The following is a 13,977-nucleotide window of genomic DNA, read 5'->3' as shown; positions in this document are numbered from 1 at the left end:
GCTGCAAAATGACACAGCACCCATCTGACCACTGATGACAGGTTCCTCTGCCTGTCTGACACAACAGCCCGCTAATAGCACTGCTGGCAATATGTTTTTTTTACCTCTTACATTGGTGTAGACTTTCAAAGGGTCAAGTGTTTCCTCATGAGCTATAGAGATGGCTATTGCCATCATTCAGCTCAAAATGATTGCTTTTAGGAAAAGATTTTAGTTAGTTTTCTATGGGAGACTGGGCAGTGCATTTGTTGATTGTTTGTCAACATAAATCCAACCGTTTTTGCATCCATAGTGGTCAAAAAATGCTAAAAAAACCCCACCTTTGTCAGTCTGTATACTGGATGTAGTCAAGAACATTTTAGTCACCAAAACCCATTTGGCAACCTAGGTTTGGAACACAGGACAAATGACTTGCCACATTTTATTAGAAGGGTCTTGGTCTACATTAAAGGCACATTACTGAAATACAAATCTAATATATGAATTTGGGATAATGGTTGCATTATAGGGCAGCATGGTGGTGCAGTGGTTAGTGTGGTCACTTCACAGCAAGAAGGTCCTGGGTTCGAGCCCTGGGGTAGTCCAACCTTGGTGGATCATCCTGGGTCGTCCTCTGTGTGGAGTTTGCATGTTCTCCCCGTATCTGAGTGGGTTTCCTCCGGGGGCTCCAGTTTCCTCCCACAGTCCAAAGACATGTAAGTCAGGTGAATCGGCCGTACTAAATTGTCCCTAGGTGTGTGTGTATGTGTGGGCGCTGTGATGGCCTAGTGGCCTGTCCAGGGTGTCTCACCGCCTGCCACCCAATACTGCTGGAATATGCTCCAGCATCCCCGCGACCCTGAGAGCAGGATAAGCGGTTCAGATGATGGATGGATGGATGGGTTGCATTATATTTATACTTTACTATCCCACTACTACTAAGAAAAGGATGGGGTTAAGGTTTGAAAATAACTTCTTTTCAAAACAGGCTCATAATGTCTTATGATGGATTGATTAATATTTCAAAGAAAAAAAGTAAGATAAAAAAAAAGTCTAATTAACAGCTGTCAGTGTTGTGCTGTGGAAATTTGCTCCCCTCTGCTTATAGTTCAGTTTATGAGAGCCGACTATTATTATTTTTCTTCTTTATCTCCCCAATTGTACTTGTGCAATTACCTCACTCTTCCGAGCCGTCGCGGTCGCTGCTCCAGCCCCTCTGCCAGGCCCACATCCGGCTTCCCACCCGCAGACACAGCCAATTGTGTCTGTAGGGACGCCCGATCCAAGCCGGAGGAGTCAACTATTATTTGAGTCATAATAATAATAATAAATTAAACTTATGTAGCGCTTTTCTAATACTCAAAGTCGCTTAAGAGTCTCGTGCAACGACTGTCCAAAATCCCCTGAAAACCGAATCCTTGTAATCCAAAAATAAATTAGAGGATGACAATGGCTCTGAAAATCAGGAAACGGGATTAGACAAAGATCCAATACATTTTTTGTTGCACAATGCATTCTTTGAAAACACCGAAGTAGACTAGACCTGCATTTTGAGTTGTAATAACGTTACATTTTTTTCAGAGGGCTCATGGGTTTTAAGTTGCCATCATATTTCTCAGCTCGATGCAAAAACATTGGTTATAATGAATATGCATCAGATTTCCACAGTTCCAAAGAAAATATCGTGCCAGGGAATGGAGACCAGGCCCTGTTTTGTCTAACATGCTCGCTCTGGTTGATATGCAGCTATGAGGACACTGTCGTGCCACATGTGGCGTGTAGTTCAGCACCAGTCTGTGGTGTGTCAGCAGATCGAACATCACTATATTGGGAAAGTATAATCAATTTCCTATTCTGACCCACTTGGAGAGGTTCTGCAAGATTTCATCTAAGTGAAAGAGAGAAGAAGAAAAAAACGACATGATCCTGGATCTGATTTTGAAATACAGGGAATGCATCTGCCTGCCAGGAAAACCGAGTTGTCCCAAAGAACATTGCAGCGATGCATTAGAAAGAAAACATTAATAATATCAGACCAAAAGACCAAACTAATCACAGCATCCGACTTTACTTACAAAACACTAGTCTACACATGTGTTGGTATTAATCATAGTAAGCAGTCGTATCATTTGAGCATATTTTCAGACATGGGGCCCCCCGAGGGCTACAGAGTTACACCGTAGGGGTATTCGGTAATTGTAATGTCTCAGAATAAGGTTGTTCACAGAGCCCATTCAATTGACAATAGCTCTTTATAGTCTATCGTCCATCCCACCGCAACAAGACTTTAGTATGAGCAAGTGTTTGTCATTACTTTTTATGGATGCAAGCCCACAGCACTCATCCACAAAACCACAAATTACAACTATGATCCTTTTCTGTTGACAAAGATGAGCAAATACAAGTCATCTGCATACTTTGTACAATATTTGTCATTGCAAAACCGGACTGCGTGGTTCTTGGATTTCACTGACTTCTTTTTTTTTTGGTAAATAATTCTTCAGGGTCAAGGGTAACTCAATTCTTTTTTTCTTTTTTTTAAGTGTTATTTTGATAGCATTAGGTGTAGTTTTCCATGGCACGTTGCAGCTCAGTTAATTTTTTACCTTTTGCACACTGACTTTGCGCTCTGTAATATTGTTTGCTCCTCTGCCCTGCTCCAGTATTTCTCAGAAATTCACATTTGCACACAAAATTAGAATAGCATCTGGATATTATCTCAACAACAATTTTATGGCACAGGAACATGTATTGACACTGGGGTAAATTTGCCAGTTGAATCCCCATTTAGACGGTCAGCAGTGTGACAAGTGACATGATTTTTGAAGCACCCTGGCCTAACATAACGCGCCTGACTGATAATGAGTGAACTTTTGATCCGTGGGATAATTTAGTTGCTAGCAGCACTCGGTATCTGTTGACTTTTACAATGCTTGAAGTTGGCATACAAATCCGTTTTACAAGATCCAAAATCCGCACAGTGCAGGGGGTGAGGAGAGCAGCCAGAACGTTGAACATCTATGGGGTAGTATGGGTTATTTCCTAAAACACAGTGGCTCCTAATCCAGTCCAGAGGCTGGCATGTCTTACACAAACACGTGGATGTGATTGACAACCTGGCACAACTGAACACCTATAGGGTTCGTAATCTTATATATACACATATATATAAGCATTTCCGCTTTATTTGATAGTGATAGTATTGAGAGACAGGAAAGGCAGGGGATGACATGCAGCAAAGGGCCCGGACAGGATCCGAACCCAGGCCGCTGCGATAAGGACTCAGCCTTGATAACGTGGTACACTCTACCAGGTGAGCTACCGGGGCGCCCCGGTCAGTTAAAAAAAAAAAAAAAAAAAAAAAAAAAAAAAATTGGGGGGGGGGGCTGCTTCGCATGATGCTTCTTTGAACATCTATTGATCGGTATTGTTGCGGCCAAGTCTAATGGGGGAAGGGGCAAACCGAAGGCTCAGGAAAGGGCAAAAAACAAAAAACCGGACAGATCTCCGAGTAGGCGTAAATAAGCCACCGGAAGCTTATCACACCACTTTGCGCACATTTCAAACTCGGGTCTGTCTGCTTTGTTCAGCGATGGGCGGCGTCAGTTGGCGGTGGGGTTTGTTTTGGGCTCGGTGTAAATAACGAAGGTCACGTGACTGTGACGCTCCGGGATTCACGTATATGAGCAGGACGTAAACACAGGCTGCGGAGCAGACCCTTCGCCACTGTGCAGCGTCGCGCACATATTTTGTCGCCCCGTTTAATCTCAGCCGGCCACTGAGGCTAAAATAATTCTTTCCAACTTCAGCTACAGTGATAGCTAAGTTTGGAGGGGGAAATAAGAAGGATCAAACGCTAACACCTCAAATGCAGTGATAGCCCCCGCGTCGACGACCCCTTTTACAAGAAGAAAAAACACATAATATAGACCTGATCATGGATAACACTGGACCTAAGAAATCATGCTGTGGTAAGTTGATGGTTTTTTCTTTATTTGCTTGCAGTGTTTTTTCAGTGTTTTCATGCAGTTGATTTTTTTCTATATCATTCAAAAAAGAAAGAAAGAAAGAAAAAAGATCTGGATGCAGGGAATCGGCTTAACCGACTGTAGGATTTTTTCTCTCTCACACATTGCGTTTACGTTACAGAGTCTGTCCGGGACTTCTTCTCATCAGCAAAGTTCCTTATTTACATGGGCCATGCCCTTTCAACATGGGTAAGTCAACTGATGAAACCATTTAAATGTCAAGTAAGCCTCGACCTACATTTGAAAAAAAAGAAGGGGAAAAAATCCGATTTCTTTCTTTTTTTTGCACACGATTCAAAATTTGCACCACCATAAAACTGTCACTTGTCATCGTTACATTAACGTGCAAAAACAACTTACAGTTTCTTGTCGGCATCGAACCAAACAGTGTGACATGTTTTAACTTGTGCACGAAAGCGTTACACATCGAACCCCTACAGGTCGCTCCGCCTTGTCAAGGCTAGAATCCTCTTGAACAGCAAAGTAATCGTTCCCTTTTCCTCTCTGTGCAACTGTCCTTTAAATGGAGGGCCTATATAGGCAAATCTGCGTTTACATATTTGACTAAAAGTCCTAAATATAATTACGTTAAGTCATTTTTTTTCTAAGTGGCTGCTCAGAGTTTTAATATCCAGTTGGTCTTAATATCTGCCAATGAACAAATAAGCATAATACCATAATAAGTATAATAGTACTAGGAGAATATATTTGAATAGTATATTAGTATTAGTATATGAAGTATAGTATATGAGTGGTACAGTATATTAGGTCCAGGTTCTGGTTCGGGTTTATTGCCATCTACATTACATTCTTGTCAGAATGAAAATACAATGAAATAATATTTGTATTAGTATATCAGCGGTATAGTATAAGATATACTGATATTTTAGTGGGCTCATATTTTAGTACGAAAGTATAATATTATAGTTTATTAGTATAATATGTTTGTGTAAGTTCTGAGCATATTTTGTTCATCAGCATCAAACTTGTTACTGAAGTTCCCTTTGGAGAAATTGTGATTCTATTCTATTCTGTTGTACTTTTGCAGGGCGACCGAATGTGGAACTTTGCTGTAGCAGTGTTCCTTGTGGAACTGTATGGCAACAGTCTCCTGCTGACGGCTGTGTACGGGCTGGTTGTCGCTGGCTCCGTGCTGTTACTAGGTGCCATCATCGGTGACTGGGTAGACAGAAACCCTCGACTCAAAGGTTGGCCTCATGGGCATGACAGTAAATGCTTCACAATATAAAGTTGGGTGATGCTTTGTGATGAGCATCTATAAATGGTCATTAATAGATGTGTAATAGGGCACTTATAAGCTCTTACACTTGTCAACCTTAGCCGACAGCTTAATATTGATAACCATGTTATTAACATGGCTTGAGGGTTGTGTATATAGTGCCCGCTTCCTTTTTTTATCATCGAAATTTAATCTCTTCCTAATAACACTGAGCAGATGAGACTGTTATGACCAAAATATTTACCCAATACTAACCATTTAGGCCTTTGTGCCTAAACTTAACCTTCAGGTACAAAAATGTCAGTTTTGAATTCTTATTTAATTTGGTTTTTAAAAATGTCTTGTTTTTCTTGGAATGCTATTATCAACAACTATTCAAAAATCAGTATACGTTAATATTTTTTATGACATCTGCTAATGTAAACAGGTGTGTTATATGAACTTGTAATTGCCCTATTACTAATTTTTTAATCACTGTTTACAGCAGCTCATTATAAGGCATGACCAAAGTTGATTTGCAAAGTGAAATATCCACCATTTAAAGGGAACACCCATTTTTCTTTTTCAAAAATAGGTGGTGGCACAAAATTAAAACAAATAAAGATGATAAATATATTGTTTTGTATCAAAATTATGCCCTTCATGTCTATATTGTCTCTTGAAATAGAGAACTTTTTATTTTCCAGTTGTTACAGTTAAATATACCAATGTTAGAATGCTTAGCCATAGGAATGTAGCACGGATATTATTAGATTAGGGAGCGGGAAATGGATCCAACAATCTTGCAAAGATCCAAATTATTAAATCTTAAAATCAAAATGTTTTTCTTCCTCATTATTTTTTTCCTAAAACTGTCAGTGGGCTGAGATAAATGCAAATGTAACTTTCTTGATTTTAGCGTAGTGATCTTCCTTATTCTGCGTTGTTGCAAGACACTGACTCTTGCTTCTAGAAAATTTCTGAATCTACTCTGGAAACAAGTGGCAGCATTTTACCCCTCTACCGGAAATGTTCTCCTCTTTAAGAGAAAACAAAATCATTACATTGAATATAGACCATTTTTTACAGTGTAATGAACTTGGTGCTCCAGATAGGAATCTATTGTTTTTGACCAGATTCTGTCCCTAATGCTTGTCTTCCACTTCCATAGTGGCCCAGACCTCGCTGGTTGTCCAGAACTGTTGCGTCATATTGTGTGGGATCCTCCTGATGGTCGTTTTCCAGTTCAAAGAACAGCTCACAGAGCTCTACAATGGATGGATTCTGGTAAGATCCCCCTTAGCACTCATTCTCATACTGTTGCATCGTAAACTCATGGGAATGTGCAGTGAAAGCACGGACTGTGTGCAACACCCTGACCCCAGGTTTAAAAGTCAAATTACCATTGCTGATATGGATTCCCACATGAATGGGCTTTATGACTATTGGAACAGGTTTTACTGGATAGTTACGGGAGCATAGCAATGTTGGGGACCTCCCAATTTAAACTGATGCTCATGCTCTTTCTTCCATCATAATTTGTTAATCGGAAGTACCATACATGTTTGAAAAGACAAACTGTATAGTAAGTATAGTAGCTAAATGCCCCAGTACCTCAAAGTACCTGGTTATCATTAACTATGTGGATCCATAAGGAGATCCTTTTGTCTGAAACAGACTTTTAAGTTTGGGTCTCACTCAAAAGCAGGCTGTACCGAGTTACAGGGTCTTAGACAGGACTGTGTCATCTGTTGCAGTGGAGACATAAAAGCCTTTCTGTTGGTCTACGTCTTAATCCTCACACTCTTCTGTTGTGGGATGCTCTCGGTTTGTAGAAACAAGGAAACTGTTGCTGTATGTGTGAGGCGGTCATAGAAGCCTGCTATTTGAATGTTTGTGGAGGTGGGGGTGAAACAGGAGATTGAGTGTCTTGTTTATAGCTGTGTAGTCAGCAGGTTCTTCTAGGCCTGTCACATGAGACGTAGAGCAAGAGAGAGAGCGGGGGGGGGGGGAGAAGAATGCACTCTGGCCTGTTGGGTCAACTTTGTTGCCACCCTGGCCAAATCAACAGCCTAATAATGTACATACAAAACAACAAATTAGAGCAGCAGTTTGTTTTAAAGTCATGATAGCCTGTGTTGTCAAGCATTGTAATGTTAGCTGTTTCTAGACAAAAAAATATGCCAAGCTTTTTTTGTTGTCCAGCAGTTCTTTATCATTGCTGTTGCGGAGGTCACATGTTGAGTATTAGATTAGCCTACCACACTGTTCTGAGTGGCTGTTTTTTTGAGAAAGCTATTGATTTTTTTTTTCCTACCATAGAATTAGATTGCTCTGTCAATCCTATTTTACCATTTGGTTCAAGAGCACAACACCACTTGTTGGTTTACTTCTGTATTTCACATCATACATTGTATTTATTTGTTAAACAATACAGAATGTGCCTGTTCATAAATGAAACAATGATTTAAGGATGTAGAGGCCCCACTGTTAGCAGTGTTAACATGCTTTTTCAACATCAAGTATGAAAATGTTTTTGTTTTTCAGACAGCATGCTACATTCTGGTGATCACCATCGCTAACATTGCCAATTTGGCTAGCACAGCTACATCCATCACCATCCAAAGAGATTGGGTGGTAGTTGTGGCTGGACAGGACAGCAGCAAGTTGGCAGGTCAGTCTTTCAAACCAACTAATTAGCTTGTAATTTAGGCTATATGTAAGTAGTCATCAGCCCTATTCAGTGGGGGGGAATTTTGAACCCTAATGAAGGCTGAATTGCCTCTGTTTTTCCATTCGTTTATGACTGCAGTTTCACTACAGTTTCACTTTGGTTATTGGAGGTAATTTATCTGATTGTCACTCAGTTAAAAAAGGCTAATTCCCTGTAGTAATTTCTGATAAATTAAGTCACAGGTTACAGAGATAAGTCGGTGACTGGCCACACCTGTGTACCCTATTTGCTTATTTGCTCACGTGGAATCTTTTAACTTGCTTTGCCTTTTACAAAGCGTTTTCCCCTCATCTTTGTAGCTGTAGGTCAACCCCGAAAACAGTGTTAAAGGCCATTTCAGATCCTTAAATGACAGTACAACTTATCTAAATGAGCATGGATCTTAGGATGAAGTGCTAAATTAACTTAACTAAAACTTTGGAAACTAAACTTTGAATTATTTTGACATTTTTGTGGCTGTTCTGCTTACCTACCACCCAACCCCATCCCCATCCCCATCCTGTTACTCTATAAAACAGACATGAATGCCACAGTGAGGATCATAGACCAATTGACCAACATCCTGGCCCCCATGTTAGTGGGCCAGATCATGGCCTTTGGCTCCCACTTCATTGGCTGTGGCTTCATCTCAGGCTGGAACATGTGCTCCATGGGTCTTGAGTACTTCCTGCTGTGGAAGGTCTACCAGAAGACGCCGGCGTTGGCTGTGAAAGCTGGCCAGAAGGAACAGGGCCAGGAGCTCAAACAGCTCAGCACTCAGAGAGGTGGCAAAATATCTAAGGCGACTCCTCTATAAATAGACATTTTAGATTCTTTGAGAGTTTTGAATGAAAGGAAAAATACTGATTGAAGATGCTGTGATCAGCCATGTCAAAAATGGCTGTATGTATTTCATATTTGATGAACAGCTTAGCTAATTGAGCATATGAGATTGGACCTTTTCCCACTGCAGTGGTCCAGACAGCATCATAACCTTTTTTTTCTCTCTATCCCACTCACCTTTTGCAGAGTTGGAGAATGGCCAGAGTCCTGAGGAGTCTTCTCTGCCACTGATGAATGAAACTGCGGCAGTGGCCATGGCCGATTCTCCAAAACATAGTGGCTGCTGTTACCAGATTACTGAACCTCTGCGAACATTAAAGGCAGGATGGGTGGCCTACTACAACCAGTCCATTTTTTTTGCCGGCATGTCCCTGGCCTTCCTGTACATGACAGTACTGGGCTTTGACTGCATTACCACGGGCTATGCCTACACACAGGGCCTCAATGGGTCAGTGCTCAGCCTGCTGATGGGTGCCTCTGCTGTCTCGGGCATCTGTGGCACTGTTGCCTTTACCTGGGTCCGCAAGAAATGTGGTTTGATTCGCACAGGCTTCATCTCTGGCACAGCCCAGCTTTCTTGTCTTGTGCTGTGCGTGGTGTCTGTCTTCGCTCCCGGAAGCCCCTTCGACCTAAATGTTTCACCCTTCCAGGACATCTATACTCACCTGATTGGGGAGAACCCACTACCTGAGGCTGACCACAGCCTGACCAGCATATTGACCAGTGACAGCCTGGCTAGAAATACCTCGACAGTCGCACCACCTGAAGAGCTGCCGTCTCTGCAGTCCTACATGTCTGTCAGTCTGCTATTTGCTGGGGTCATTGCTGCTAGAGTTGGTGAGTAACAGTAACAGAGACAGCTTAATTTGTGGTACAGACATGTTTTCTTGGAAAAATGATGTTAAACCGAGTGCAACTTGATTGTTAATTATTGGTTGCATGAGGGCACAACATCTGTATATACTTAAATTTGTGTTTGATAATAATAATGATAAACTTTATTTATATAGCACTTTTCTAAACAAGGTTACTAAGTGCTTCACAGAACAGGATAAAATTGTTAAAAATGTGTAAAATTCTATTTTAGAATGATGGCTTCCTAAATGTGACTCAGGCCAGAAAAAGCTGGTTCAAATGTTGAACTTTTGCACTAGTCAGTGGCATTAAAAGGAAGACCTCTCAGGATATGACATACATTTCAGAGCAATATCGTCAACCTTTGATGCCAATAATGTTATATGATCATTCCTGCCATTGCAATGATTGTTGGCTACAGTTGTTTTAATGTGGCTGTAAAAGTAGCTTGATGAATGACTGTTGATCTGTATCTCTCTCTCTCTCCTGCTCTCTCCCCCTCTCCTCCCTCCCTCCCTCACCTGAAGGCCTGTGGTCCTTTGACCTGACAGTGACTCAACTCATCCAAGAGAATGTGATCGAGTCAGAGCGGGGAGTGATCAATGGCGTCCAGAATTCTATGAACTACCTCCTGGACCTGCTGCACTTTATCATGGTGATTCTGGCTCCCAACCCAGAGGCCTTTGGCCTGCTGGTCATTATCTCCGTCTCTTTTGTGACCATAGGCCACATCATGTACTTTAGGTTTGCTTTTAAGAGCCTGGGCAGCCGCCTCTTCCTTTGTTGCTCACCAGAACAGAAGATCGAGGAGGTAGAAAGCCCTTCACCTACCATGGTCTAATCCCATTAAAGGACTGTGTCTTTGGGAACATATCTTCAAGGCCTTACACCACTCTTGCTTATAACTGTCTAACTAACATGATAACATACTTGCTTGTAGCCGCCAGGATGCTGGTGCTAATGTGAGCCAGGTCTGAGAATGGAAAATTGGCATGTGATAGCATTTGATATAGCATTAAACATTAGTAGTGGTAGGTGAGTAGTATGCTTGCAGTCACAAAAAAACGAATTTGTTGTAAAACTTTAACCAGTTTGGAGTTGCAGGGCTTCTTAAACTGTTTTAGTTTGTTTTCCAAATGAGATATTTAGCCTATCACACTAGGATCTAGGTTCATTAAAATATAATAGTACTTCTGTCATGGAAGCACCCACCATCCTGTTTTGGATGCTGACCCACAGTTAAAGAAACCATGGCTAAGGCACTGTAAAATTATGCTCCTAACAGCCTTGTACTAGCTGTTGAGATTTTAAAAGGTGCTTCATCTTACAAAAGGGCAAAATGAAGGAGAAATAGCTGCTTCTGTCTGCTACCTTCTCACGCATGCTCTGCAGATTGTATTAAGGAGAACATCCATCACAGATTCAAACAGGTGGAGCATTTCTCATTTTTTGGAGATTTAACTCATTTCTCAGTGACTTCATTGGTGCTGTAACCATTTCTGCTAGCTAGTTAGCCCAATACCCTAGCGTGGCTTTTCTCATCAGCCTCAGCAAATTTATAGATGACCTGCTTCATGACGTTGAGATGCTCTTGTTAAGCCAAACACAAACCGGGATCAAGTTTCTTTAATACGTGGTTAAAAGGGTTATGCAAATTATTTATTCAGGAAATGCAAACGGTGTTTTTTTTTTTTTAATATATAGCATCAGTATTGTCTTTCGCTGTAGCGGTTGTGCCATAGTTAAATAAATGAAAGATCCTTTGCACCCATGTCAACAGCTCTCAGTTACCAAAGTGGCATAAAAGGAAGTGAGGGAAGATCTGTGATCTATCTAAAGCATTCCAAATTTTTTTTACGTGAGGTTATATAGTACTCGTGTAGGTTCACTAATTATATCATAGACCCAGAGAACACCTAAATATTTCTAACCAACTTTGAGGTGAGTTGTACTTACACTTCTTTTTACTGGTAGTTTACATTGTGATGGTTTTGTTTTGTCACAATATAATTTTTGTCGGACTTCTATTGGGTGATTTTAATCATGATTGTTGTTACACAGGCACTTTAAGTGATTGACCTATGTCATTAAACCTAATAGATGATCAGGAATTTCATCAACATTTTTGCACAAGACTGAATTCCTGACATACATGCCCCCTTGCACAATCTTATCCACCCCCAGTTTTAGTCTCTCTTGTTGTCTATTACAGTTGCTGATGGGATTGTGGTTCAGAAAGGCACATATCACTTGGAAAAACAGTACCAGCTGTTTTCCTGTGAAAAACCTTGAGCAAGGCAAGAGTTTACCTCAAAGCCCCATTCTCCCATATGCAACCAGCAATGGAGCTAAGTCAGCAATCCTTTCCCTTTCCAGTCCACTTATGATTGCCAACAGATTCTGGACCTGCACTTTATGCAGCACAGGAGTTATTGATCATTCTGTCACTTCATCAGAGATAAAAGTACTGAAATAGTTTATGGAAGTAATATTTGCTGCTAACTTAAGCTCCATTTCACCCAATTATAAGTTAAAGTACTAGGAAAGTCTAACCAGGATATCATGTAAATTATTCAAGTGCTAAAACATTTTGAGTGAAAATATTTAATATTATTGCTCATGTTGACCCAAATCTCCCCCAAAATCTACAGTTTTTGCTAAGGTCTCGCAAAAGAAAGGATGAAATGTCATCAGCCCAACAGGTTATATGTTATGTAAAGTCCACCTCTGACTAAAACACCACAGCAATGGTTTCTGAAAACTTATTCTAAACTTGCCTTGTCAGCTGTTATACGCACACATGTACAGGATAGGCTTCAAAAGAATGGTTATTTGTGGCACCCCACCCAAAAAAAACCACAAAAAAAAACCTGTCCAGTCAAAACCAAAGTTTTGGCGACCAGAAACAAAAATATTAGGGTTGGAAACAGAAGTTGCCACACCAGATGTAGAGAACAGTAGGCCATTATACAGTCTAGTGTTGCCATTAAACCTCCTGGAGGTGGTGAAGTCAGTGAGGTCTGCAGGTGTGCTGGACTCAGATGGTTTTTCAGTGAGGAGCTGAGCTCAACTTTAAAGTTTGGCAATGTAATAATGGGCACTAAAAGCTTATCCTGGACATTTGAACAGAGATGCAGATTTTTCATAGGTGTAAATGCAGATTCAGGAATATCACACATGGCCATATAATATGTAGTTTTTGACAAATTACATGAGTCGCGAATCATTATATACAATTCAGTGCTATTGGAAATGTAAAAAACATCTATTTTGTGTATGACATTGTCACATTATGCTGTTATCTGAAAATCTGTTTTTATACATCTGTTTTTATATTCCTACTGTTAACATTTTGTTTCTGATTGAGGTTTTCTGAAAGAATTGTGAAATAGTTTTATGTGCCTCTTCTGTACAAAGCAATCCTTTCTAAAGGCTTGTCGTTTTGAGTACAAAAATGACTTTGTATCATACTGCATAAGATTTAGAATGTCTACTGTCAGTGTTATTGTTTAACTTAGTCAAATAGAAAAAAAGCATTGAATCACTGACTAATCAAAGCTATTAGCACTGAAAGAGTCAAATTAATTTGTAACAATCACACTCCATTCAGTATGAGGATATTGATATGGTTTGTTTTGCATGAGGTCTCTCAAATAAAGAAAACCTTATCAACAATGTATCTCAAGATTTCTGCTTGAAAACTATTCGAGTCCCTTCACAATGCTATAAGAATAAGTATTCCGGCAGGGGTGAACCGCCTAATCTAATGGTTGTTCGGCCTCTGCCTCGCTGCCGCTGTGCAAGGTCGCATTCCACAGCAGGGTTAGCTGGTAATTTTCCCCCTAAAATCCCTTTTTTTTCAGGCAGCCTGTGTTAAATGGACTGACTCTAAGCTGAGCTGGATGATCTGTGCTTGCATGCTTGGTGAAAAGACAAAAGTGACCTGGTTTTGCATGAAATGAGTGACAAGGGAGGATCAGCCAAGACTTTTAAGTGGCCAGAAGGCCTCGGCTCACTCCCATGGTTTTGTGTCACCAACACCTGCCTGATTCCACACGAGTTCGGTAAAAATGTTCATATAAACAAATTTGTTTCAGTTGCCATTGTAACTAAATCTTTGCATTATATTTGTGCTGCTGGCAGAAAAGCCCTTTCCAACATTGCTGTGTGAGAGTAGAAGGTCCCAAGCAATTATATTGAGAGGTCATGTCTAGCAGTCTGCTGTCAAAAAAAGTTCAAAGCTGTTACACAAGCTTCTCTTCATCCTGAGGAACTTCATGCATGTGAGAGGGGAAACTGCCACTTAGAGGTCCAATGTCTACATGAAGGAATCAGGACAT

General features: G+C 40.7%; 1 protein-coding gene across 1 annotated transcript; it reads left to right on the top strand.

Moving 5' to 3' along the window:
* The first annotated feature begins 3,706 nt into the window (after positions 1-3,706).
* slc40a1 (solute carrier family 40 member 1) lies at positions 3,707-13,308 on the top strand. The gene is made up of 8 exons (XM_056289327.1): positions 3,707-3,950; positions 4,129-4,196; positions 5,056-5,215; positions 6,398-6,513; positions 7,774-7,900; positions 8,479-8,724; positions 8,969-9,619; positions 10,165-13,308. Exons 1-8 carry the CDS (start codon positions 3,917-3,919, stop codon positions 10,476-10,478), a joined length of 1,716 nt encoding a protein of 571 aa, XP_056145302.1. The 5' UTR covers positions 3,707-3,916; the 3' UTR covers positions 10,479-13,308.
* Positions 13,309-13,977: the final 669 nt, after the last annotated feature.

This window comes from Lampris incognitus, chromosome 11 (genome assembly GCF_029633865.1).
Source record: "Lampris incognitus isolate fLamInc1 chromosome 11, fLamInc1.hap2, whole genome shotgun sequence".
Classification (NCBI taxonomy): domain Eukaryota; kingdom Metazoa; phylum Chordata; class Actinopteri; order Lampriformes; family Lampridae; genus Lampris; species Lampris incognitus.
Note: the sequence above shows the minus strand (reverse complement) of the source record. Positions and strands in the feature narration are given on the sequence as shown.